At 38.1% G+C, this 27,781-nt stretch overlaps 1 protein-coding gene across 3 annotated transcripts in view; it reads left to right on the top strand.

Moving 5' to 3' along the window:
• ANKHD1 (ankyrin repeat and KH domain containing 1) overlaps positions 1-27,781 on the top strand; it is a gene marked incomplete at both ends in the record, with an annotated part of 113,578 nt that overhangs the window by 60,061 nt on the left and 25,736 nt on the right. For 2 of the 3 annotated variants that reach the window (XM_082006250.1, XM_082006249.1), the window contains 8 exons: positions 6,249-6,336; positions 6,965-7,092; positions 7,259-7,402; positions 8,101-8,203; positions 17,416-18,159; positions 25,274-25,419; positions 25,572-25,683; positions 26,529-26,674. In XM_082006250.1, the coding sequence (XP_081862376.1) occupies positions 6,249-6,336; positions 6,965-7,092; positions 7,259-7,402; positions 8,101-8,203; positions 17,416-18,159; positions 25,274-25,419; positions 25,572-25,683; positions 26,529-26,674 (1,611 nt within the window). Of the gene's footprint in view, positions 1-2,378; positions 2,456-6,248; positions 6,337-6,964; positions 7,093-7,258; positions 7,403-8,100; positions 8,204-17,415; positions 18,160-25,273; positions 25,420-25,571; positions 25,684-26,528; positions 26,675-27,781 lie in introns of those variants that run through there. The other variant, XM_082006251.1, reaches the window with a different exon arrangement.

The raw sequence follows: 27,781 nt of genomic DNA, 5'->3' as shown, positions 1-27,781 counted from the left end.
CAAGAACCAGTGAAGATCTTGAGAGCTCAGTTAGATTTGTTACGGAATGTGGCTTTATAAGGACCAGGAGAAGTAAAAGAAAACGATGGCTGAAATGAACTTTCTGTTGGTTTGTGGTTAACTTTTCTTTAAAACGCTGCAGTGTCAAGTTTAATCCTAGAAATGAACAATGTCAGAGTACACGCCCATCTGTTCCTGTCTGGTGCAGAGCTGCCCAATTGTGTATGGTATTTTGAATTTGTATCTTCTTGTGACTAATTGTTTATGAAGTCTGGCTTGTTGCCAGATATTCTGGTGCTTTTTCTGATGTGCTTCTTTAAGGGGTCTCTCTTTTCCATGTCCTTGCAGGGATAAAGGTGGGCTGTCAAAATCTGTAGCAAAACTAGCTTGGCAGGCCTACACCTTTCCTTGTTAATGTATGCATTTTGAAATTGGCTTGCTTTTGACAAGTGTATGAATGACTTAATATGAGGCATATCTGAAGTCTTCAGCCTGTTATGCCATCTGTGCCTTAGTTGCATTCTAGTTCTTTTATCGCCTGCAGGACTTTCAGTGTCTTAATCTGAGCTCCTGCTACTGGACCAAATGTAAACTTTACTTGTTTACAAGCTTCTTTATAGGGACGAAACACCTGATTTAGATTTTGTGATTAATAGGAGTACAATTTTGGAGATTAGAACTCTGAAATACAATTTGATAAAAGCATTTTTTCTAAGTGGTGGTATGTTTTAATAGCTTTAGGAAGAAATAACCAGCACTTCAGTAATACAGTTACTTACCTGCGTAGCAAGGATTTGTCTAAACTCAAAGGTGAGAGGAGACTTTTGTTCTTCCTGTAAGAGCGCGCTCTCTTTTTTTTCCTTCTTCTTTGGGTCTTTACTAGCAATTACCCTCATGTTAAAGTTTGTATAAGGTAAGACATGCGTGGTACATGTATGTTTCCACAGGAACTAGATTAAGGACTGTAAAGCTCATAAAGAGTGTTGGTGATATTTAATGAGAGGTAATATCCTGCTTTTAAGCTGCATAACTTTCTATAAACTAAAAGTGTCTGTTTTGCATGTCTGTTCCCTTTTAATGTAGAATCAGACTGGATGAAATGCTGCACACTGGAGATTTCAGTTTCCTTTTTGAAAGCGAGACTGCTCTCAACAAGGTGGTTGCATCTTTGCCTGCTTCAGTGTAGTTGAAAACAAAAGTGAGATTGTTCTTTGGACAACAAGAAGATCTCAGCTTTTCTCAAATAGGAAGTACAAAAAAGAGTTGTGAATTGGGATTTTCTAATCTGGGCTGCCTTGCAGCTGTACATGAGGCTCTGCTGCACAGGAGAGTTGATCTAGTGATGGAGTTTACCTTTCTACTACAAGATACATGGGTGCTTTTATGCTGAACTTGAGAGAGGGAAGAGAACCCTTGAGGGCAGCTTCATCCTTGCATTCTTGTCATTTTTACACTGTCAAGCTCTCCCGCAAAGCTCTTTATACTTGTTAAAATTCCACACATGGCTTTCCTTAAAAGACTAAAACTGGCTACCTGGCAAACATATAACTCCAGTTACCAAAAAAAAAAAAAAAAAAAAAAAAAAAAAAAAAAAAAAATCTGGCATGCCAAACTACCTCTTACCTCTTGATTCTTCTGCTGTGACAAAATATTTTTACAGACAGTTGTTTTTGTCATTGCAGGGATCATTGCTTTGCCTTCAGTTGACAACATCCCTCACGTGAACATGGCTCACTAATTAGAAACTCTCTTTCCTTTGTGTGTATGACACATTGTATGTTTGACGCAGTGTGCATAAGGCAGCATTTAAACTTCTACAAAAGTAGGTAATACTTTATGGATTTTAATGAAACCATGTTGGAGTTAGCTCTGTTGTCGCTACAATGAGGGATCTGAGAAGCTGTCATGTTTTTTTCCATACTGTTTCTTGAGCCATCAGGTGAAGATCAGGGATTTCATGTCTCTTTAGACTTGGCCCTCAGTCTTCTACAAATAAAGCAAAAGTTTGTAGGACACGTGAAGCTAATTTTTGTAGTTAACACCCTTTGGATGTTGTGTTGCAGTCTCTGGATAGTGCAAAGTACAATGAAATCCTCTCTTTTGCCAGTAGTGAACAAAAATTCATCTTGTATTTAACAAGAAGCTGTGTATGACCTTTGTGTTCTCTTCATGAATCTGAATGGCTTGTGCTAGGAGTCTTAGCTGGCGAGAGCTGCATCGCTTGGTCTTACCTTTGTGCTTGCTTGCCTAATTCCAGCAAAACAGAGTTTTCATCTGGTGGATCAGCTCCATTTAAGTTCCCATTCCAGGTCTTCATGACCAAGAACAACATTTATTTGTAGAACAAGAGCCGTGAGTTCTTCTTTTTCCTTCCGCAGGACAAGCAGGAGGACTTAAAGAAGACTATTTTGGAGGGCATAGAGCCGGGCAAGCATCAGGTGAGGATGGCCTTTGATGCTTGTAAGCTGCAGCCTCAGGATACATGCTAATGACAGGCATGGCTTTAAGGCATCTAAATTTCTTAAAAAATACAAAGACTCACTGTGTAGACTAGACATGTCATCTTTGTCCTGCATTTTCCTTTCTATTGGGTTTTCTGAAACCCTATTTTTAAAAAACAGTATCTCAGCCTTCACAAATGCATTAAGTTATCTCACTGAGTCTATTAGCGCAAGTAGCTGTGTTAAACCTGTTAGTATATATCTAGCTTCCTGTAACGTCTTCCCTTTTCAGATACTTACTTTAAACTAGAGGCCTACTTGAGGTTTTAGGTGCTTCTGAAATACTGGCTTGCTAAATACCTCAGGAATGTTATCTGGGACAATTATGTTGGTGAATGCTAGAATACTGTATCTTGAATGCTAGAATACTGTATCTTGACAGGAGTTCAATCTTGAAAATTAGTGAAATAGTGTAGTGTTAAGAACTGTATTGTTAGGCTGTTGTCTTGCATCAAAAACTTTGTCTATATAATTCTGCTGAGAATGACATTTATATTCCTGTTAAATATTCACTGTTGTCATGGATGAGAGAGGCTAGTTAAAGAATTGAAGAGTGCAGTTGGACCTTTACTTTGAAAATGCAGATTTTGTTCTAGATCTTTGAAATAACATATGACATTGGAAACAAACTAAAAAAAATATCCTAGTGAATAATATCTGCCAACCATGAATACTTGTGAACCAAGGAAAATAAGGGGGGAGGGGCGGGGGGAAGCCCTTGTGTAGCTGGTCTTGGAATTGCCTAAACCAGGGAGCTCGAAATAAAGAATAAAAAAGTATCAATGATTGTCGTAAGATGCTTCTGATGACTGCTTTTGCTCTGCTTTCTGAAGAGCAATTGATTTATCTAGAAAGGAAGTAATTATTACTGACTGGATTCTCATCTCCTTTTTCAGTCCCATTGGAAAAGGTGCAGATAATGTAAATTCTTACCTGATTTGGGTAATACTCTTGCTTTCCCCTTCTGTCCTATCTGGTACCCAAACCCACAGAAAATTTTTCTTGGGCATTCTTTCTGTTCAGGCAGAATTAGCAGAAGGGCACATAACTCAAGTGTGTAGAGAATAGCTTTTCTAGTCAAAGCTGGCATAGGTGATCTCCTTTATACCTCTTTCTGATCATACTAACTGCAATATGTCTCAAGATTGGAGCAGTGAAGAGAGACAGAATACTGTGGTGAGTCCTGCAATGCAGGTAGCCGGGGAAATTGTCTTTGGACATGAGTACTCCTTGCTTACAAACTAAACGTTTGCATGTACTTCATATTAATACAAAGAAGCGCATTGGAAAGCTGATGAAAGATGCTTTTGGACAGCTTCCATGTTCACTGTCCTGATTTTGATTATTTACTGTAGCTAGAAAAAAAAAAAGTATCTTTGAAATTTATGTCCATTCAGGTAAAAGGGTGCAAGTAGACAAAGACAGTGTACTGCCTCAGCTTCTTATTTTGGCTTGTTCTAGATTTTTTCCCTTAAAGCTTGAGTTGATGCTATCTGCTAGCCTTTATTAGGGTTAAAGTGATGAAGTCATAGAATGAATTTAATCTTAAAATAAAATCTGCATTTCTATCTTCCAATGTGGGAAATACCATCAAAATGCAGTAACTCTTGAAGATCTACAGCAGGTGGGAACACAAATGGTTTAGTTTGGCTGGACTGATAATGTGTATGGTACTGCAAGTATTTGATGTGTATAATAGTTGAGGATCAAGTTCTGCCTGCTTGATGAAGTGACAGTTGGTTAAACTGGGCAGAATAACTGCATTGCATTTAAATGTGGATGCCTCCTGACATACATGTTTTAAGACTTCCAACAGTGAAGTCTGTTAGGAAAAGAGAATGTTGCAGATAATGATATTTTACTGCTAGTTATCTGAAATGCTATATTTGAATGCAATATAGGATGGCTTTTCACTATCTTGAATATAGCTAAGATGACCTAAAATAAATTTTGCTTCTTGCCGTCTTTGCTGTTGTATGAATGGTGATTTAGAAATTTAATTATTCAGGCAGTAATGTTCTGGTCCTGCTCAGTGAGTGAAGCGGTGTTCAGTAGTTCTTTGCATCCATAGCTGCTTTGTGAGTAATTTGCGGCAGTACCAGGGGTTTACTGGGCATAAGGCAAACAGCAGCATCTGGCTTTTTATAATCTGTTGGCAGTGGCTGAGGAAGGAAAAACTATGCCGAATACGAGAGTAAGCATCAGAGCTGAAAGGCATGCTACTAATTCTTGCACATCATAGGGCCACATATGAACATAATTAGCTTTACATGTCCTGGAAATATTTCTGATATGCAAACAATCCAAAAGCATGCATATATTTATTGACAACTAAGCAGTCATTTGCCCTGGGAGTGGAATCTAGTTACTAAAAAAAAATGTGACTTCCTGTGTGCACTTAGGCATTGTACTACCAAGTAAGCAAAGAAACAGGAGCACTAATGTGCAGTTTAAACGTGTGCTAAAGCAGTAATACAATAATACAAAGTTCTTATGAAGGCACAGGAGCGGAGTGTTTCTTCTCTTTCCGAAGTGCATAGGAGAGGGGTAGTGTAACCCTGTTACAGCAAAGAATTGGTTTGGTTTTTCTGCACTGAGTCAGTCTCCAATATCCAGTCAAGAGATTTCTTCTTTGAGTGTATGAACAGAAAGCTAACTTAAGGTGTAGCTTGCAACCAAAGCAAGCCATATGTCAAAGGACATATGTAGAGTTTTCAGAAATCCTGAAACTATGGGAAAGAGTGATTTGTTCTGTCAAATCTATTCTTGTCCTTTTATATTTTTAAATAGCAGTATCTTCCACTGCCAGTACTAAATGTTAACTTTCACTGTCAAATATACGTGCAATTCCAGAAGTAAATAGTGAATTTAGAGCTCAGCTTCCCGGATATTTAATTAAAAAAGAATAATCCACAGACCTAGTATATTATTGATCAGACTGAATATTCAGAGTGCAAATACAAACACTCCACAGAAGATGATGTTCTCTCCCCTTGTTGCTGTGGGAGAGTTGATATGTTTTAGTCTGCATTCTTTGTGGTATTGATCATGTCTACATAGCAGGCAAATTTTCTAGTTCTGTAACTTTTCTAATATTGTTGTATTCAGCCACTTTTTTCCAGTATTCAGAAACTTTTTTAACTAGAAAATTGTTCTTGTTGCTCATTCCTTTTTTGTTGGTTTGTATCATCCTTTTGTTGTCTTTCTGCTTTATTCTCAAATCCTCTTATTCAGTGACCTACACTGATTTGTCTCATTTTTACCGCTGATCGTTTCAGTGTGTTTTTAAAAAGTTGTCTGCACTTCAGACATTATTGCATTTTTAAAGGTCTGGCATGCAGCATGTGACAGGTCTCAGAACTGTTGCACATCAGTTATTTGTATATTTCCTGATGCTAGATGATATTTGTGTTAAATAGTCATCCCTTTTTGAGGAGGAAACAAGATGTTACTGTTCTCAAGTATCTTATGTGTTTGAACGCTAAAATAAAAAGGAGTATGTAAGTAGGGAAGCTTGCTGGTGTGATAACAGCATGAAAGTGGTCTTAATGCTTTTTGACAGTGTGATTCAGTATTTAAGGTAACATGAAAATTGATTCCAGTCAGTTTGTATTGATTACAGTCGGCTTAAAGATAGATAGTCTGCTGAGACAGGTAGTTCTGGTCCCATCACAAGATGGTTCAAAAGCTAAAACAATGGTATAATTTTTGCCCACTTACACATTTGTTATTTCTTCTTTACAATAGGAGCATGAATCTGAAGGAGGGAGGACCCCATTAATGAAGGCTGCGCGAGCTGGTCATTTATGCACTGTACAATTCCTTATTAGCAAAGGTAAAAATACTAGTTTAAATAACTAATTTTAAAACTTAAAATGCCACTTTACAATTCTGCATATCTGTGATCCTTCTTCAAAATTAATCTGATTATGTGTATATGAGCATTTGTCAAACTGTTAAGCATTTTTTCAATTTAATTTAATTCACAGTACAATGAATCACAAAATATTTTGCTAGTTACTTTTCCTACTTTATATAGATTAATAAATAGATTTAAGTACAGCAAATATTTCCAGTTCCTTAAAAGCACTCCCTCATTCAGAAAAAACACACCCTCAAGTACTGTCTGAAACAGTAAAAATTGCACCATGTAGTTATACTGGTAATTGCGTAGAATGAATATTTTAAAATTGAGCTTTGTACACCATAAGTCTTTCCTCTCTCTTACCACTTACGAGGCGCACTGTTACTGCCATTACTGGTTTGTCCTTACAAGACAAGAAGGATGATGCGTAGAAGCCATCAGTTATTCAAGCTCCCTTGCTTTTACCCTGGAAGTGTGTATGAATTAGGAAGATTAGAAGAGAAAAGTTTTATCTCTATTCCAGAATATACTGTACTTGTTGATACATTCTTTTATAAAGAATTTCCTTGTGTTTAACTCTCAGATCTTCTCTTTATAGGTGCCAATGTTAACAGGGCTACAGCTAATAATGACCACACGGTGGTGTCACTGGCATGTGCTGGAGGCCACCTGGCAGTTGTTGAGCTCCTTCTGGCTCATGGTGCAGATCCTACTCATCGGCTCAAGGTATTCACTTGAAACTATGCATTTACCATAGGTACTGAAAGAACCACGTAGTTGATTTAATGGATTAGTAAATGTGCAATTTTAAATGGTTTAATTCATATCTTACGTGCTACGCCAGGCAGCAAAATTAATCTTCTGGCTTTTTATTTCTAAAATCTCACTTCAGGATGGCTCAACAATGCTCATTGAAGCCGCCAAAGGAGGACATACAAATGTTGTTTCTTACTTGCTGGATTACCCAAACAACGTTTTGTCAGTTCCTGCAGCAGACTTGTCTCAGCTCACACCTCCATCTCAGGATCAGTCTCAGGTAAGGCATAAGGATTTTTTTATTTTTTTTTTTAATATCACCATGAATGTTGCAAAGAAGCAGTAGTTAACTTTAGAAGTTAAACTTCAGAAGTTAATTTAGATGTCAACATATACAGTGGAAAGAAGTAAAATCTACGTGTTTGAAAATGGTAGAGAGTGAGAAAGTTGATTGGCATTGCCTGCAGCATCCTGAAGAGTGCACGAACTTTGTTCCCTTTTCTGCTCCTTAGAGGGATAGTCACAAACCCAGTATGTCAAAAGAGTATTATTGTCTGGTTGCGTTTGCTCCATATTCTGTTTCAACAGTTTTAAATCCTTGTGACAGCACCCCTCAACTAATGTTGTTGCTGATTTTGTTTATTATAAGAAAGAAAACTTCTTGTGTAAATTTAGAATTCTGCAGGCTGGAGAGGTAGCTTTCCAGTAGAGTTAGCTGACTAAAAGCCTGAAGATGTTAACAGTTTTCCAGCCTATACAGCCCAGGATTTCTGAAGCATAACATAGCTAACTGTGACACATTATCCACAATAAAATAGCATGGAACAAGTCATACCAAGAGATAGCATACCATGCACAGTTTGGGAAGAGTGGAATGGAGGACTGCTGTAGAAATGTGTCTTTGTATTAACTCTTCAAGATCTGATCCATTCAAAAGTTTTCTTTTATCTGAGTGTGTGTTTGTGACTTTGTTTTAAGGTTCCACGTGTACCGGTGCATACTCTTGCTATGGTTGTACCTCCCCAGGAACCTGACAGAACCCCTCAAGAGAACTCGCCACCTCTCTTGGGAGTGGTGAAAGGTCAGTATGTAGCCACTTGGAGAATATGCAATTTGGATAGGCTGGGGACAGTTTTAGTAGAGTTTATGCATAGTATAGTCCACTCCATCAATTCTTGAACACCTATAATGAAGTATAACTTAAAAGTGTTTTATGCAGTGCATAGTTTTTGCTTGTATTTTCTTATATTTTACAGTGTAGTAACACTGGTTATTCTAATTTTTTATGCTTATTCTAATTTATTAGAATTATGCTTATTCTAATTTTTGGGGGAAGATCATTGTGGTAACTGCCATAGTGCAGACTGATAAAAAACATTAATAAACTTTAGGTGTGGTGTTAACTTCTCAATATTGTACATTGGTTGGCTAGAATAGTTGCAACTATTATCCATGAACTTGATATATCAACTTTCTTCTGTTCCTACAGTAGTAGTGCAAACATGTTGGCATTCTAAAATGCCAATGCAGATCTAATTATATGAGAATTTTTCTTGTATTAGTAATAGTACTCTTGTAAGTAATTGCAATATCAGGGTTTTTGCTTTGGACATGATTGAACTGACTGGTTAAAACTATTTGTAGTCATTAAAGGGTGAATTTAGCAGTTTGTTTCCAGCTATGGATTATGTAACAAATTCTTCATGTCTGCTAAATCAGCTCAGAAGCAGATTCTCAAGTGGTGCAGCTCCTAATGATTTATAGTTTTGGATGGGGATATTGAATATTATAGTACCCAAAACTCTATTAGCTAGCTTTACTTAGTTCCTTTATTTTGGAAGTGCTCAGTACTTCAGACAAAAAGACCCCAGGGGCACAAATGAAGAGAGAAAAAAATGGTATTTAAGTGTGCAGCTGTGACACTCTCCATCCATATATGCCATGTGTGTGACTTCTCAAATGTAGTTACTGTATCATTTTCCTAGGATGTGCAACATTTGGTATTTCAGATTTCATAAAAATGAGTATCAAACAAATATCAAAACATGAAAAGAATATGCAACTTCTGGTTCAAATAAAACAGCAAAGCTGTATACCAGCATGTGTGCCCTTGCAATTAAATAACTTATTAGTATTGCTAAGTGGGTTAGTATTTTGGAAGTACATTTTTTTGATGCATGGGAATCAATGAGGGATTAGTTGATACTGAGTTAGAAGACTAAAGTTATAAGATGGAAGTCTCATGTTATTTAATTGAATTATGAAAAGCAAATACTTGACTGTAGCTTAAGAAATACCTCTAATTTAAAAAAAACCCCACACCTTACTGCAATTGTTAGCACATACTTTAGGCATATTTTTAGCAATACCGTGGTGTTGGAACTGGCACAGAGATATCTAGTTGTTCTCAGTGTTTCAGGACATGCTTCATGCATGTCAGTGAGACGAATCTGTGATGTGTTGCAAGAGATGTAGCCATCCAAAATGAGTCATTGGGCTGATGAAGCATTCCTGAAACTTTGTGTGCAAAGCTCTTGTGTATCTCAGATCTTTAGGGGAAAAGTGGTATTTTTGTGATAAACACTCTGTGATCATTGTAGTGATAGCACTCGGCTACTTTAACTGCAATAGAGTTAGCGTTCTTTGCTGAATTTCCATTCTTGTTATACACATGTGGCTTTAATATACCAGACTTTCATTGTTAGAACTCTTGGGAGACAAGGGGCAAAAGAGGGTGCAAATAAAGGCATGTTCATTATTTCCTTGGGGGTATGGGGGAAGCAGTCTTAAGTTCTTATGTAACAAAATTGTTTATCCTAGGGAAGACAAATTTCTTGCCTGCACATAGAAGTAGCCTCCAGAGTTTTTGTATAAACTCTTGGAGGAAGCAGTGGAGCATCTTAACCTCAGTGCAGTCTGTTTTTTAAGGACCTGTATTAGTTTTGCAAGAAATGCAATAGTGACAACTTGTTTCCTGAAGAGTTCTTGGCAAGTTGAGTGTAAAACTATAATATGCTTGTAAGTTATTGTTACAATTCAAATATGGTGTGAGGTTTCTCAGGAGGAATGGATGGTCTAATTTTGAATTACATTATTATTCTCCAGTAAAGTAAGAAGGTGTATGGAATAGTTGCCATTTGAATAATTATTTTTGAAAATAATATAGTATCAATGTTTAGCAACTGAAAAGGGAAACATTCAGAACTGACAGTGGATCTGGAGAGACTCAGATAAAGGTGATACACAAAGATGGTAACCTCTTAAAGAGCTGAAGAAAAATCAGGTGGAAGAAGCAGCAGAATTAGTTCAGGTAACTGAACAGACCTCAACTCTTACATGCTTAAGAAGGATTGCTTTTAGTGCACTATGTTTAGCATGTACCTTGTGTCCGTGTAAAAATGAAATCCCAGTGAGGTATAGCTCTTCGTGCTTTTGTGGGGAGAGGCAGGAGATCCCTTCCTTGGTGTTTTGTACTTGCTACTGCCCTTGCTTGAACGTGGTCAGGATTGCTCAGCAGCAAGCAGCAATTCTGATGCAGCAGCTCAACACAGTCTCTTGGTTAGAAAAAAACAAGTGTGCTATTTTTCAGGACCAGTGGGTCTCCTGCTTTACACTGCGAGGGTTGTAAAGTGCAGTGGCTATGATGCAGCTCCAAGTGCCCCTGCATCTGGTTCCCTGGGGTGAGGGGATCTCAGTGCTCAGCATGTGAAATGGTCAAAAGGAATGCTGTTGGATTTCTTCATGAAATCAGCTGGTGTAATAGTGTTGCTGTTGATAATCTTGCCTAGCTTGTAAATGCAAGTTGATGTTTAATAAGAGTGGGATCTGAAGATCCCAGTGGTGTCTGTGATGCTGCCTTAATCTTTCGCAGAGTGTGCCTGGTGAGTGCAGTGGCTTGAACCCAGGGCATGTTTTTAGAACATTGTTGAAAAACAACATGCTAGTGCAACAAGGGGATGCTTGGGAAGTCTGTGAAAAGCAGCAGGATTGTTTTCTTAGTCAAAATATTTGAACTATGTAAGGTATTTTTAAGCATGTCAAAATTTTCAGTAGTCTCTTTTTGGAGGCTGAGGTGTAAGTTATTTTGTAAGTTTTTCTCCAGATTTATTTTACTTCATAACTACTATGAAATTGTGCTTACAAATGGACTAATTGGCCTTAACTGAGTGCTTAAAACCTATCAACATGCTGTCATTACACTTCTCCACTGTTTTTAAGTGGACGGTAACTTGCAGTGCTTCTCATTTGGGGTGCATGTTTTTTAAGAATTCCACAAGACCTAGTCTATTTAAATTATTCATGTGAAAGTTGCCCACATCTGCCTTTGATCCTTGAGGAGGATACCAGAATTCCCTTAAAGATGAGTATGATTTTTGGAATCTGTAAGCTTTTTAAGTTAGACCCTAAATGTGCAGTATCCCCTGTATCCCTTTGCTGAATCTAACAGTCTAGTGGCTTGGAGAAAGGAAACAAAACCAAACTCCACATAGCTTCAATAGCTACAAATTCAATAATTTTTTTTTTTTTAACTCCAATATCTGATTTTTATGTCTAATACTGAGTTACATACTGGCGGATATCTTGTACATTGTGTGATTTAATTGAAATAGGGGCCAGGTTAACAGTAGAACTAGAAAGATGATATTGTTCTCACTGACCTGAAGGCGTTAAAGCAAGCTGATATTCTTGCTTTTCCATTCTGACTCCTTTCAGACTTCTCTAGTGCACAGTCCAGCTGCCTGTTTGTTTCATGTGCTTTGACATCTTCTGATTAACTCTTGCCATTTCCTCCATATTTTCTGTCTGGGTCAGCAGATGACCCAGTTATCCGGGATGGGTTACCAAGTGAAATGTAACAGTCCATGCCTCATGGCTTTCTAACTTCACTAATACTTTCTTAGTAGACTTAAAAGACTTGTTATTCTTCTATGCAAATCTTTAGCAGTGCAGGCAGATGATTTTAAAAAAAAAAAGATACGTGTAGGTCCCCAAGAGCACAAACGTATAAAAATCTTTTCACAGCGGTTTGTGAAATTCCACTCCTTTTGAAGCTTCAGTCACCTGCTTGACACAGACTAGTTTAATTTCAACTTGGCAATTTTACAGTTAGATACTGTCAAGCCACCAGAGGAAACTTGGGAAGAAGACTAAGATTGGAAAGTAACTCAGATTTTTTCAATGTCAGAAAATTGGGTTAAGTTTGCCTTGGTTTCAACCATGTAACCGTTGCCTGTTGGATATCGTTGCACCTATTCCCTGCAAGTTTTCCAACAGCTGCAGGAGTGATAAAGACTGTCAAAAATACTGCATGGTTTGCAGGAGGAACGTAGTGAAAATACAGACTTGTCTGACCATTCAGCCCTCCACAAATTGTCCTGTTCTTTGTAAAGAAGAGTTAAGTATGTGTTAAAACAGTGTAGCAGATGAATTTACTTGGGAAAAGTAGGCTATTCTTTTGTTACCCCATTAGCCACATTATATAATATTGTACTTTGCATTTGTGTGTATATGGATTGACTGATTGTTTTCCCAGGTTCTTGGAGCTGAATTTCTTACTGATAAGAATTACATTTAAAGACAGCATTTTCATGAAAATTTAATATTGAGCTCATCTTATTCTTGTTGATGAGGCTGGTGAATTTTAATTGCAGAGTGTAAATCTAACTCTCGACTTCTGATTGAAATCAGATTTTTAAAAAACCCTGAAGTGCATCAACAGTGGACAAGCAATTCTGTTAAAAAAGCACAAAGATCTTGTCAGGAAGCATAAATCCATAGTATCTGCCTCTTATGAAGTGAGAAACAGACTGAATCTGTTTTGTATGGTGGTTTGTGGGTGTTTGGTTTTGTTTTGTGTTTTTAAAGTTCTAGGTAATGTTACCTGTCAGGATGACATGGTAATTCACATAGATTTATATACTAGGTATTGGTTCCAGCAGAGATGTATTTGAATGTACAAATGTGTATCACACAGTTGACTTTTCTTGCTGTCATTATTTTTATGCTGGAAAAATCTTTTTGAATTTAACTGTTTGTATTTGGATCCACTCTTTCTTTGCCCCCCCCCCCCCCTTTTTTTTTTCCATTTAACAACTCTAGAAATTAAGGATGTGTCAACAAGTCCTGGAATTTCATCTAGTAAGAAGTAAAGTATAATATAACTGTTTCAGGTGGTGGCCAAGATGAAAACCACTAAGCTGAAATGCAAGTTGTCTTGACAGAAACTTCCAGAAGAGTATAATGGATTGTAAAAACAAACCTTTGGTGGTCTTAATTTTCTGAAAAGACCTTAAATGTCTTTTTTTTTTTTTTTTTAAAGCATCTTTAAGATTTTTCTTAAACTTTTGTTGTTTGCTCTAAAATACAACAAGTGTGTGTCCAGTTAGTGCTTTTAGGGGAAGATCTGAATAATTACTTACCTACTTCATGTTTCTTGGACACTTCCTTGGAGTAAATATCTCAGTCCTCAGAGTTGCAGAGCACAATGCAAGTACCTGCTACTACTGTAAAATACGAGGCTGTCATTTAGCATTAAGGTGTTAGCAAATGTAGATGGTATGTCTAATAACAATGTCATTGGGGTCAATAAGCTAGTTTTAGGTAGGTTTATTTTGGACTGGTAGCATCTCACCTGTGCTTCCCTATTCATTGTGAAAGGGCATATAAATTACTTCTTTCTTCGGAGAAAAAGACATCCTATGGATTAGAAGTCAGGGCTAGAAGAGCAAGTTCCCTGAGAATCATAAGCACTCAGGATGAAGTATGGTATCAGAGTTGTTCATAGACAGCAACCCTATAAAGACTGAATGTATTTTAAGCAAACTTAAATTAGAAGAGTTTAATTGCTTAGGAGAGCCACTTAAGGACTATAAATATGAAGGCTATTTTTCCAAACTCTTGCTCATAGTGTCTAGGACCTTTAAATGTTACTTGCAGCCAGAAGGCATTAAAAACTGGTAATGGTGTCCTCCTTGCACATTATTGGGTGCTCAAGAGAGCAGTAATGGTGCTTGGGGGAGGCTCATCTGGGTGAAAGGACTATTGCAACTCGGGTACTTGGGAGATTATCTACAGTGTATGGAAGAAGTACAGGAGATTTCTATAGCAAACATTTACCTCATTTCCTGGAGAGAATAAGAAGTCAGAAAAATGGATGGGAAGCTGCATTTGTGCAGGGTATGTCTTACCCTGAGTCATGTGTGTTTGGTCAAAAACTGGCTGAAGACATTGCATGCTCTGCAGGAATGGTGGTGAAGGCTGAGTTGGTCAGGTTAGAGACTAGAACCTGTGGGAATATGGAAATATAAATAAAAGAGCAGTTGGTGCTGCCGGTCACAATAAATTGTGAAATGGTCATTTCCTTACTCTGTGGCTTCCCTGGCATGTGCATAACCACTCTGGATTTTCTGTCAACCAAGCACTTTGTCCTGTAATCATGATTACCTGATGACAGGTAGTATTTGTGTAGGAACACCTGGATCTCATTAATCCTCAGTTTTCATTTCATCCTAAACAAGCCTTCTAAAAGTGGCCAAAACAGTTGCTTGAGAGGCTAGATTGACTACTTAATATTGCTAGTATACCTAGTAGTAGGTTATAGTGTAGAAGTTGTAGTAGGTTGGTTGTGTATAAGCTTAATGCTCTACCAAAGAGATAAATGAACAAAATTTAAAAAAAAAAAAAAAAAGTTGAAGTAATTATGATCTGGCCTATGGTCTTGCTGCAGTTACGTATTTCAAAAGTAAAAGTATAAAGTAGTGTCTTCATAATTATTTACTAAAATGTGCACAGTTTTTTTCAGGGTATTGTACTATAGAAGAGATTTGGAACAGGAAATTGCTACTTTTAAATAATTCCAATATTATAATATTATATTACAATGCTTACATATTAAAAGCTACCAGCAGCATCATCTTCACCTCTGGTTTGATCTGGCTTTTCTGGTATGCATATCAGGTTTAGCAGATGTTTCTTCCTACCCCTTGTTCTTTGCCGGTATCCCCAAGGTTCCAGGTTGCAACTATTTTCCGGCATGGAAAGGGTGATCTGGAATGTGAAAAGTGGCCCTGCTAAGTAACTGGAAGCCAATTGAAGTAAATCTCTGCACCTTTTCTGGAACTTGAGAGCCCAGCTCTTCACTTGCTGGTTTCCTAATGCCTATCTTCAGAAACTGTCGCAACTTTCCATGGTCGTTCCTGGTCTGAGCTGCTGTCTGGGGAGCGCTGCCATCTGTGAGACCAGTCATGGTCTCGATACAAGACTGTGCTTCTGATCTTTACTTTCTCCTGTGCTTGTAGAAAAGTTTTCCTATGACAGGCTTGTTTTCTCCCCAGGTGGGACTTAATTGAGGGACAATATTGGTACTTTATTATTTAGGGGCTTTTTGAACTGCAGCTTTTCTTTCCTACAGGAAGCTGTCCAGAGCTGCCAGGTTGTGGGAATGCTTTGTGTTAGGATGGCAATGATAGATACAGTAACCTTAGGAACAACGTGAAACAGAGCAGTGGAAAGGGTTCCCATCTTAGTCACGTCTTAAAGACAGGGTTAATTTGCAATTAAGTTACTACAATGTTTCTGCCACTTGAGCAGTGGAGCAGCTTAGTTTCAGAAGACACCAGTTGACTTCTACTAGTTTCTAACAAAAATATAGACAAACATTTCAGAGATTTTTGGTGAGTGCAAATACATTTTTCAAGTGTGGTCTGCAAAACTTATATTATAAGTCACTCTTTTTAAAGTGAAAGGGGACTATATAAACCCTCAGTACACTACAAAGCCAAATAGCCAGCAGCTTACAGCAGGCTTGAGCTAAATACACACCAGCCAGCACACAGGAACTTATTGCTAAACTTCAGTCAAATTCTTCATTGCCTTCTGAGAAATTGTCTTGAGACTTACTTATGGTTCAGAGACAAAATAATAGTAGTGGTTGGAATAGGTATTCAGCTGAAAATACTGACCTGTACAAGGCAGCTGTGTAAAGTACTGAGCTAGAGAAAGCTTACTGAAGGGTGTCTACAGTGTTTGTGGGATGCTGGGGTATTTCCTGGGGCTATTAAAATTTTTGTTGTTTCCCTTAAATTGAGATACAGTTTGCTTTTACTCCAGACAGTCTGGTGAAGCTATTCAGCACAGAGTTAGTTCAATTTTATTTTAATATTTGTTCTTTCTCTTTTAAGAGAAGATTAATACATTTGTTTGCTTTTTCAGTTAGTTCCTCACAAAAAGATTAATTTCAGAGTGAGGTGTATGTGACTCCTGTTTTGACAGAAATGCAAAATGAAGTCACTTGTGAATTAGTATTTTGGTGAAGGAAGGTCCAGAGAAATTTGTGTTTTAGGAAACTTTTTTTAAAGCTACATACATCACTGTTTGGGTTTAGCAAATGAGTGTTAGTGCAGAAAATTATTTGATCAGGCTAAAAACTTTCATGTTTTTAATTAAAGTTTCTTACACTGAAGTCATCATTAAAATTTCAACACTTAATAGATTCCTATTAGCAAGATCTGACTGGAGGTTTTCCAGACGTGGCTTTTGGGAAAACAGCCTAGGGTTGCTTGAAGGCAGTGAGCACTCAGAGAAGTGCTGCCCTGGCTTGGTGTTCCTTGCCAGATTTGTGTTGAAGATTATTTTTTAAGTGTTAATAGTGAGCAGAATTGTTAAATTGTTACTGGAGGGAGCAAGACAGGCAAGCTGTTAATTTTGTCTCAACTTTTAAAAAGGTGCTGAAGCTTAAAAATACATTTGTATGCATTAAAGTCTGCACTGGCAGGATTCTGTTTGTAATGTAAAGGTGGAATGCTGTAGTGTTTGGAGAAATACTAGTTCAAAATACTGATCTTACTGTAGAGTCAGTCTTCTCTCAAATATAGACTACTTTTGCTTGTAACCTTGTTGTTGGAAGTTAGCCTCTGGAAAATAGTCTTAGTTTAATGGCTCTGCACACCAGAACAACTTTGGGAACTCTGTAAATTATTTAAATTGCTTTGCTCTTCTCACTGATTTCACTTCCCAGATGCATTGTCATGTATGTCAGAAACCATAAAGGTTCCTTATTCCTTAAGATTAAAATAGCTGTGTTCAAAAGGATATTAGGATCAATATTGAAAATTCCAGCTATATGCTTTATCCGTTCTTGTCTTAACATGGAGTGTAGGGTTTACCTTTCTGTGGTTTGACAGATGTGCAGTGTTAGTTGTAAAGACTTTTTTTTTTTTTTTTTTGGGTGGGTGAGAGGGGAGGTTTGGGGTATCTTCAGCATGGCATTTTTTCAAACATTTTTCATGTGCTTAGGTGCATCCAAGCAGAAGTCAAGTTCCCTGCAGGTAGCAGATAAGGACCTACTGCCACCTTTTCACCCATACCAGCCTTTGGAATGCATAGTAGAAGAGACTGAAGGAAAGCTGAATGAACTTGGACAGAGAATTAGTGCTATTGAAAAAGCACAACTTAAATCATTGGAATTAATTCAAGGTGAACCTTTAAATAAAGATAAGATTGAAGAACTTAAAAAGAACAGAGAAGAACAAGTACAGAAGAAGAAGAAAATATTGAAGGAGCTGCAGAAGGTGGAAAGGCAGTTGCAGATGAAAACCCAACAGCAGTTTACCAAAGAATATTTGGAGACCAAAGGTCAGACAGACACACCACTTCCCCTGCAGCAGCAGTGCCCACTTACAGGGGTCTTCCCAGAAGTGGAAGCTGATAAGGGTCTGCCAGAGGATAACTTTTCAGGGTTACCTCAGGTTGACACAATCTTGTCTAAAGATGACGAGCAACAACAGTCTCCACCACCTGCTGAACAAATAGAGTTTGTCCCTATCCAGCCTTTGCCAGCACCGCAATGTAATTTTTCTGGTAATTTAGGTTATAATGGGACTGAGTCTCTTGAACTTCAGAAAGCATTAGGGAATCAGCAGAATGTAGGACAGCAACAGCAAATTGCTGGGCAGGGGCTCTTAGTTCAAGAACCAGACGGATTAATGGTTGCCACTCCAGCACAGACGCTTACCGACACTCTTGATGACCTAATAGCAGGTGGGTTAAGAAATATACCTATTTTTGCATTAATATGTGTGCTCAGTTTCCCCCCTCTCTCCTTCCCTCCAAAAACATCTTGGGGTTTTCCAGTTCGGGAATACTTGCTTAAGAATAAAGTTCCTGATTAGTGCTATTAATCCTAATGGTGACTTCCAATTCTAACATGAGACTTCTTAAATATCTTTTTTCCAAAGTGCAAAACTTCCTGTACTGGAGACCTTTTTAGCCCCTTTGGCCTCATCTTTTTCTGTGCTGCTTTAAAAAATCTTATCATGAGTGATTAGTAGTGCCCGTTAGGAAACCTGGAAGCATGACAGTTTCGTATCTTCTGTAGAATTTTCTGTACAGGCTTGTACCTCAGTGACTTTCTTCAGTGTAGTAGCCATCTCTAGCAAATGCCAAATTATTGTCACTTGCATGGACAAATGTGTCCCTCTCCTTGCTGCTTGAGGTGTTGCTACAGTTTAAACACAACCTGGAGCCTGTGCACAATGGCTCAGTTCTGTAATGGCTTGTGTTTTCAGAATGCACTCTAAACCCTGGTTGTTGTACAGGAATGTCTGCTTGTTAGACATAACATATGGCAAAAATGTGTCCTGTTATCTGGATGAAAAGCAAAAACCCAACATCCTTCCATTTGTTGATAACGGTGTGAAGAGGAATGGAAGTTCCCACATTGGGTTGTGAGAGTCCTGTTGTGGAAAAAGAGGTATTGTTTTGGTTGACTTCATTTCATGGATTTGAATAGGATTGATGTTTGCTGCTGGAGCTATGTAGGATATAGCCAGTGTTGTTTGGTCTGTAGGTTGTTTTTGTTTTTTTTTTTTAATTTAGTGTTTTTCAACTTTTTTTTTGCACCTTGTGTCTGTCCCTCAGCCCTTATTTTCCTCTTTCCCCCAACAGGCCTCATAGGCACTGCCCTGTCCTCTTCAGTTCATTTTAAGGTTGTAGAAGTGGGCAGTAAGACATTTTGCCAGCCGTTCCTCTGAACTTTTAGAATGGTAATTGCAAGCTCATGCAAGTTGAGACTACTTGCAACTTTGCAGCCTCCCATGGAAACCATAGTTGGCGGAATAGTGTGGTGTGTTGTACCAGCTCCCTTCAGCTATTCAGTGTAATACAAAGAAATCCTCTTGTATTGCAGAGAATCAATCTTAGTTCCCCCTTTTCTGGCATGGTATGTTCCCCGCGCCAGGTGCTTGTCAGAGTATTCAGACAACATTAAAACAAAAATGCAATTAGATTATTCTTAATTCTTATTACTCAAGATTTAGTACTGGAGTGTGCGAGGAAGAAAATTGGAATGGTTAATGCAAAACATAACCAACAAGGGCTTAATCTCTGGAGTAGTTCCTGTTGCTGACAGTTTAACATACCTAGCACAAGACCATGTAATATGTACCTTTTCACAGTTAGCAGCTGCGTATTACATCCAAAATACTCAGTGCACCCAAAATGAAGAACTGCTGCAGTCAGCTGAGTGTGAGGCCTGTGCCATTTGAAAAAAGGTTGCAAACAACCAGAAAAACTTTATTGTAAAAATAATTTTAAAAAACGTTGAAAGTTATTGGTTCATTTTCTGAAACTCTTTACTGTTTTTGAAAAATAGATGTTTTTTGCTAAGAAATGGGATTTACTCATTTCAAAAAGTGATACAAGTAGCATGCTCTTCTACAACTGTTAGAAGCTATATTTACATAAATGCAACTCAAGGAAACTTTAGCTGTCCAATTCCAGAGGCTCCTGCAAAATTGTATTGATGTTGCTTTATTGAAATACATTTTCTTCTGAAATGCATACATTTGTTTTACTTCCCTTCCCCCCAAAAAAGTTGGAAAAGAGTTAAATATTTTGCTCACTTTTTAAATTCAGACTGTGTAAAAGTGAACCCTGTGTAAATTATTAACCTACTATATCTCAAATTTATGTACATTTAAAAACAAACTGTCAATCTACCTACTCATACTCCAAACTGTTTGATACATATTTGGAACGCGCTTGACCTTTCCCCACAAACTTAGTCCTTAATTTTGTGAAGAAATTTTGATCAATAAAAACTGTTATGAGAACTGATTTTTACATGCATGCTACAGATGCCAGATAAAATTAAGGGGCTTGTGCCTGGTGTGTGGGAAGTCTGCCTCTTAGAAGTTGTGTCTTGTACTCGGGTGTGCTGGTGAATTTTTTCCCTTGGTCATGGTACCACTGGTGGGGCTGCAGTAATGAGTGGTGAGTGACTCTTGGTTTAGAAGAGGTATGAACATTTTTATTCCTGCTGAATATTCCAGTTTGTATTGGGTCTACTTCAGAAGAACAGAAATGTTAAATAGGCTTTTTGCCCTCTACACTGAAATACCCTTTATTGTTGCTCTTGCCAGTGGCAATGTAAGAGGCAAATTTTTCAGAACCTCAGTTGAGACTAGCTGTAAAGGAGAACTTGCCTTTCTACAAAGCCTCAAATCTTCATTTTGCTGACTAAATTAACTGTGGCAACATAATAAATGGAGTATTTATCTTGCCAGTCTACTGGCATAATTTGTCAGCTGCTAAGTGTGAGATGGGTCATGTCAAGGTGCGAAGTACTGGAAGTCTTGCTGGCAGTCAGTCACTGTAGCCATATACCTGAGTCCCCTCTTTCATAAAGCTATGCAGAAATAACTGAGTAACCTTTGAAAAGTCAGGTAAAACCTAGAAATGAAGCAGCTCTTTCAAGTCCAGAACATTTTGGTTGTAACGGAGTTTATTTAGGTGTGCTGAAGCAAAAATCTTGCAACTAATCCTGTCTTTATTGCAGTCAAAATTTTAATTGGATTTACAAAAGAGATACAGCTGTTGTGCAGTTTAGAGTGGGAAAGCAATAAATTATTCTGGATCACATCTTCCCGTAGAAGAGGACGTTTTGGATCTAGTTTTCATTACTCGGTACACATTTGGTTCTTGAAGCATCTTGTCTTGGATAGTTGGAATTTCATGTCACTTCACATTATGCATTTACCATAGTAGCTTTCTTAGTTGTCAGTATCTGAATTGAGACACTCTTGCTGTTTTGCAAAATTCAAGATGAGGAACTTCGTTGCTAGGTTTTGTCTCTAGTTGGAATATTTTTATTCCTGTTTCTTCTACTCAGCTGGTATTTTTAGTCAAGTGGTGGCATCTGTGTGCGCTTCTGTCTGACTCTCCCACTGCGAGCTCTCATTTGTATACCAAAATTCCAGGTGTGTTTGAGAAACTTTATTAACTGTTACTTGGTTCTGAAATTCTGGTTGTGGTCGGTTATACAGAATTGTGATATTTTAAGGTAGTGATTTGGAAGGTGACATCTGAGTTACCATATTCAGGATTGCTGTTTGGACTAAAACTGGCTACTAGGATAATCCAGAGTGAAAAATGGTGACTCATAAAACAAGACACAATTACCAGTATGCAAAAGCCTCTGTGCAGCGACATGTTTCTGAGAAGCTGCGTGAACAGGCTGAAAGATGTCTCAGTCATGAAAAAGGATTGTTTTCTCTATCCTGAACATCTCAGTTCCTTTGAGGAAAGGGGAACTGAAATCCAAGTCCAGTATTCATGAATGTCGATGCTCATGGCATGACAACGATTAGGTGGATGCAGTTTCAGTCTACAGCTGCAATCTCATCCAGAGCTGCTTGCTCAAGGTTCTGCCAATGCCTGCAGAGGTGTACTTAGAATACCAAGTTCTTGCTTCCTTTTGTTTTACTCATGTTTCCTGTGATTTTTTTTTATAACTTTGGAAAACAGTCATCCATGTCTTTGGAGACCTGTTTTCGACTTCACACTGATTCAAAGAAAGTCCCTTTGGAAAGTTGCAATCCCTTCTTAAAATGTGGGGAACCTGGATTTTGTCATGTGTAGAACAATTTTTTTTTAATACAGGTCTTCTGAATATTGAAGTCTATGGAAACATCCAAAACCTATGTCACAAAATAGGTATTTTATAAAGATCTGAGGTACACATTGTGAAAACTGGGTGGTTTTTGTTTGGTTTTGTTTTTTTTTTTTTAAATCAATGCCTGGCTATCGGTGTGTTTATTGGTACCCTTCCTGGTGAAAAGACAAACTGCCTGTTCAATAGGAAACAATCTGCATGTTGGAAAGTTTCCCACTTGTTTTCTCAGAGGGTGGAAGCTGTACATTTTTCTAGTCTGTTAAAATCCTGTGGCACAGCATAGAGATGCTGAAGGTGATCGTCCCCCATGGCTGGTTTTATGCCGTGGAGCTAACCTTTCCCCTTGGAGTTACAGGCAGTGCCAGTGCTGTTCTCCACTGCAATGAACTTGCATTCCAGCGTTAATGCCAATTACTGAGATGAAAGTCTGGTATGGGTGGTATTGGTCCTTGGGAAACTGCACATTAGCTTCTGGTGCTGTGCGTATGACCTGCTAAAGACTTAGTGATCAGCAAGGTGAGCTCAACTTCCCTGGGGCTGGTGTCAGGCCGATGAAGCCGTCCTTGAGGGCACTGCCAGGCTCCTCCTGGTAGCAGAAGCAGAGAGGTGGCTCTCCCATTGTGTCCCATCAGTAGGGTGACCTCATCTCCCTGGATGGGATTGGGGAAATACAAGTTAACTCCAATTTCATACAAATGTATGCGAAGGGATGTTGGAACCATTGTTGCAATGTCATCTTTGAGTTAAAACTGTATACGTTGTTGTGTAACTTAGGCTGAGCTAAATCAGCCCCATGAAACTGGAGATAGAAGTTTTCAGACACGTTTTGCTCCATAGAGCACAAATTATGATGATGCTCTATTGGGCCAGCTTGCTAGCCATACCAAGGAAATAGAAAATTACACTTTAAGAAGTCCTGCAGGGGTTTTTTTGTAAACTTGTTGGTTATAGAGGGGATGATTAATAAGTGGGTGTTGTAGGAATATTTGTTGTTAGATTTTATTCTAAACAAGAGTTTGGGGTATCAGTACAGGGTTTATCTGCATTTCTGCTGCCTTTGGTGTTCTCGCTCATGTTTGGTGTTGTTACTGTACATGTGAAGCACTTAACACACACTCATATGTTTCAAGCGCATGATGAAAATCTAAAGTATGCAAGAAATACTTGGACATTTTCAGTCATGGTTGTGAAATGCAGAGAATTTGTGGAACCTGTAACAGTGACACAGAATATATTACTTTAAAGACCCTTAAACTGGCTCAGTTGGAGTCCCTCTGTGCACCCCTGATTTGTATGTACAGCATATGCACGTGTTTTTTAGATACATCAATATTTGCAAGATCTGAAAGCATTGAGACAGTGTCTTTCATGAGGAAGGACCAGTTTGATTTAACATAAGTCGTTAACAGGGTGATTTGGTGTCTTATATTTTGGAAGGAATAATCTTCAGAAATCCAATTAGTATCTTGCATTTCAGTGCATTAGGCAAGGAAGCAATTGTATTGCATTAATGAATGCTCATCTGCTGCTGTAAATGATCCATAGTAAGCAGATGAAGTGTGGGAGCTTTTATATGTGAAACTTTTAGTACAAACCTGGTTTGCTTGTGAAGGTTGTGATGTGAAGCAAAAGTCAACTCTGAATTCAGATACAACATTTTGTTGCTGCAATGTGGTACCCAAATGTTAATGATGTTTTTTGCCTATGTGCCAAGGAGAATGCTTTACTTAAAAAATAGAACTGAAAACTGTCACCTCCCAAAATTTCAGTGACGTGCACCCCCCACCATGTTTCCAGAACACAACTGAAGTCACCCAATCTAAATTTGCTCCAGTCTGTTTCCTTTGTCATGCATATGCAGCCCTGTAGGCTGAGTTAGGGGTAAAAGTGGGTGTGTTGAGGATTTTTCTAAGACTCTTCCATCTGCACCGTTTCCCTGTGAGTAATTGCTGGTATGTAATTTGTCAATGGAATCAGAAATGTTGAGCTGGGAGAGGTTTGTAAAAATTTCTCTCAGTTATACGCAGGTTTGAGTTCATCCTTCATCTTCCCTTATTACTTCAACCACTTGGAAAAAAACAAAATGCTGCTGCATATTTCTTACCTGCAGTTGTTTGTTTCCATCAGTTGCTTGTTCCAGGAATACTACAAAATACTTTGTGTTTTGGAATAATTAAAACTAACCAGATATTCCATATAATAAGTCTGCACAGTATAGAAATTTGGCAATCCAGCAGTGACAGTACTTGTCAAATCCAGCTGCTATATTAGCACAGCTTACTTTAGTTAAAAGTGCACTTGTAGTTAGTACATAGGTTTGTTAGACCTTCCTACCAAGTAATCCCCGTTGAGCCTTAGATTCGTTTGGGCTCCCTTCAGACTCTCATTTGGTTACAAAGGCAGGCAGAGGTCTTGGCCCCGTGATATATATGTGCAGGGATATTTCTCTGCTTCTTCTGGTAAAGTTTCATTTAAAACTAGTTGAATAAAATCTGATTCTCAGTTATCAATTTTTTAATATATTTTTTAAAAAAAGAAGATAAATTTGCATTCCTTGTGTCCCTGAGCTGCACTAGATCTTCAGGATGAAATCTTTTACAGGCTGTGGATCAATCAGAATAAATTTCAGGGAGCACAGACAGTTTTCAGCTTTCTCATTTTTGTTGACTGCCCCTTCCTGTCTGCTGCTTTTCCACCCTTCCTGGGTTGTTTTATGTCTGAGACTTGATTCTGTAAGTGTTAAGTTGCTGTCAGTCATCTTGCTTTGAAAACCTTCTCTGGAGACTAGGTGTGCACTAACCTTCATGTGAAAAACTTTTGAATTCCAGAATGACACTGTATATCTGACCATTAGGTTTGTGTGTTAGTGATAAATTGTTTGCCTGCTTAGACATGTGATTGAACTCTTAACAGTGAAAGTTACAATTTGAAAAGGATAACTAATAATATTCATAATTCATAATACATACATACTAATTCATAAAATTATTTTCTAACTTAACGCAGTTTGGAGGTGATACTTACACTGTTGGAAAGCTTCTTTATGCAATACACCAACCCATTTGTTTTTAGGAACACTTAATTTGTCTCCCCCCATTACTGTTTCGATATTAGACTGTTGCAGTTTTATGGGACTAAATATTTTTCATATAAAATGTAGCATTCCTAAAGGTGGATTAATAACACGGTGTTACTTTTCAGCTGTGAATAGCAGAGTACCCAGTGGCTCCACCAGCTCCTTGCACACTACCGAATCCCCTACACCTGAGCCTTGTTCGCAGGCATCGACCAATGTGCCCTCGCAGTCGGTGCTCCCTATGTATCCTTCAGTTGACATCGATGCACATGTGAGTAATTGCAATTGGTTTTGAGTGGATTTGCTTTCTGATAAGTTCTAAAAGGAAAAAATTTAATCTAGTACTGTCTTAAAAATGTTAAAGTTCTCTTAAAGTATTTTCAATTTCTGAATATCTGCTTCTTTTTCTTCCCAACTGTGAAGACTGAAAGTAATCATGACACTGCTCTGACTCTTGCGTGTGCGGGAGGTCATGAAGAACTTGTATCTGTACTGATAGCACGTGGTGCCAATATTGAACACAGAGACAAGAAGGGTAAGCTAAACTAGTAAAACAGTTTGTCCATGAATTACAGTTTGAAACAGCAAATTTCAAATTGGGATTTGGGATTCTTTGCTTCAGAAAGTTACCAAAGCTTGCAGAAACATAGAATTGCATTCTTGCACTTCATGTAGAAATATTCGCCATATAAAGCCAGTGACATTGCATGCCTTTCTATCTGTATTTTTGAAAAGAAATGTGTCTGAGTGGTATCTTAAGCAGATTTGCAAACTGTGAAGCACTTTTGTCTTTATGATTCACCCTCTACAAAAGACCTTAGCATACTAGATACAGCGGCTAATGGGGGTAAATGTCAAATCTTGGCTGACAAAGCTAATGGGCAGTAGTTGTCAGGTTGTGTATCATGTTGTTACCAATAACAGAGTTCAGCAAAATCTCAAATCTTTTAGAGCTGAGAGAACAAAACCACCATGCCTCTCTCCTTGGAACTCACATTGATCACTGGAAATAAGCAGCATGCTCAGTGTAGATGTGTTCACTTGTGGGAGCTTTATTAACCAGGAATTAAGTGGAAAGCTGTGACTTCTTTAAAGAGATGAGTGGGTTGGAACTTAATCAAAACTGATGAGTGCATAGTACTGTTTAGATTTCTTTTGAAGAGCCTTTAATAATATTTGGCTGGAATCAGAGCCTAGATGTGTCAGGGTCAGAAGAGGAAAGGGTCTGAGATTGTGGCCTGTACCAGGAAACCCCCAGTCTAAGCAAGACATGCCTGATTGATAGAAGTCATTGTGAATTAACCCTTTTGTGTATTTCTGATCCTTAGTAATACTTTTGAGATTCTCAATGTTACTTTTAATATGATCTGTTGTTGCTAGGTTTTACGCCTTTGATTCTGGCTGCAACTGCTGGACATGTTGGTGTAGTGGAAATTCTTCTAGACAAAGGTGGGGATATAGAAGCACAGTCTGAGCGCACAAAGGATACTCCGCTTTCGTTGGCATGCTCCGGTGGACGCCAAGAGGTACAGACACGTTTGTCCTCCAGGGGTTTGAATTGTTTTTTTATACGGTGTTTTTTTGTTGATGGTGTAATAAATCATCCTTTTTCTGGGAGGCTTTTAACCTGTATAAGTGTAGCTAATTTAAGTCTTTTTCTTCTTCCAAGAGGAAAGGGAATTTATTGTTTTCTCCCTTTTCTGTCCCAGTTTTGTTAGCTAATGGTTGTTATAACTTCTGGTCATTCTTCTGTTGATGCATCCTTGCAAGATAAATATTTTTGTCAGGGAGGTGGAGGTGTTTAATGAATAACTTTATTCACTGAACACTTCCCTTATGCATCCTCTCCACCCTCAAAACTAAAAGAGCCAGTGCAGGCACACAAGGACAGGAATTGGAGTCTTGTCAGTACATGGTTTTATTGGTGATGTGCAGGCCTGATAAGTGTAGTTGCAATGCAGGGCACATTATACTAGTCTTTTAAGGATGTTTCAGTTTTCAATCAGTACCTTTTTTTTTTTGTCCAAAAAAAGATTTGTTAAATCCTTCCTACTTTAGTCATGGGCGTACTGTCTTTGGAGATGGCATGGAGATGGTAAAGGGCTCTGTGCCAGATACAGGAGTAGTAGGTTTTGGAACTTGAAAGAATTAAAACAGTTAGCCAAAATTGGGAAGTTTCCAGTTTGACTTCTTAATTGCAGGTCTTCAACAGCAAAAGTGCTACTCACAAATAAAAGGAGAGATCAATGTGGCCTGTAATAGAATTACTTATTGAACTAATTGTCTTTTGTTCTTCCTCTTTATTTTTTTTCCTTATGCCAGAGGATAATTTAATTTATAATTTATAATAATCTTATATTTCTGGCTTAGCAACTTCTGAGGCAGCCTTTTTTCTGGCTTATTTGAAGAATCACCTAGCCTATGTTAGTAGTAACATGAGGCCCACTAAAGTGCAGTACATCACCAGAAATGTTTTAATTTTTTCCCCCTTTTATTTTTCTTCAGCAGCTTCTGACAGAGAAGTCCTTCCTCATGCTTGTTCCACTAACATCAGTTGGTCTGATTTTTACTATGTGTTTTGTTGGAAAGACCGTATAATACAGATGGTCAAAGTTGGCTCAAGTGTCATTTGA

Source organism: Phaethon aethereus, assembly GCF_964289735.1.
Source record: "Phaethon aethereus genome assembly, chromosome: 14".
Taxonomy (NCBI): domain Eukaryota; kingdom Metazoa; phylum Chordata; class Aves; order Phaethontiformes; family Phaethontidae; genus Phaethon; species Phaethon aethereus.
Note: the sequence above shows the minus strand (reverse complement) of the source record. Positions and strands in the feature narration are given on the sequence as shown.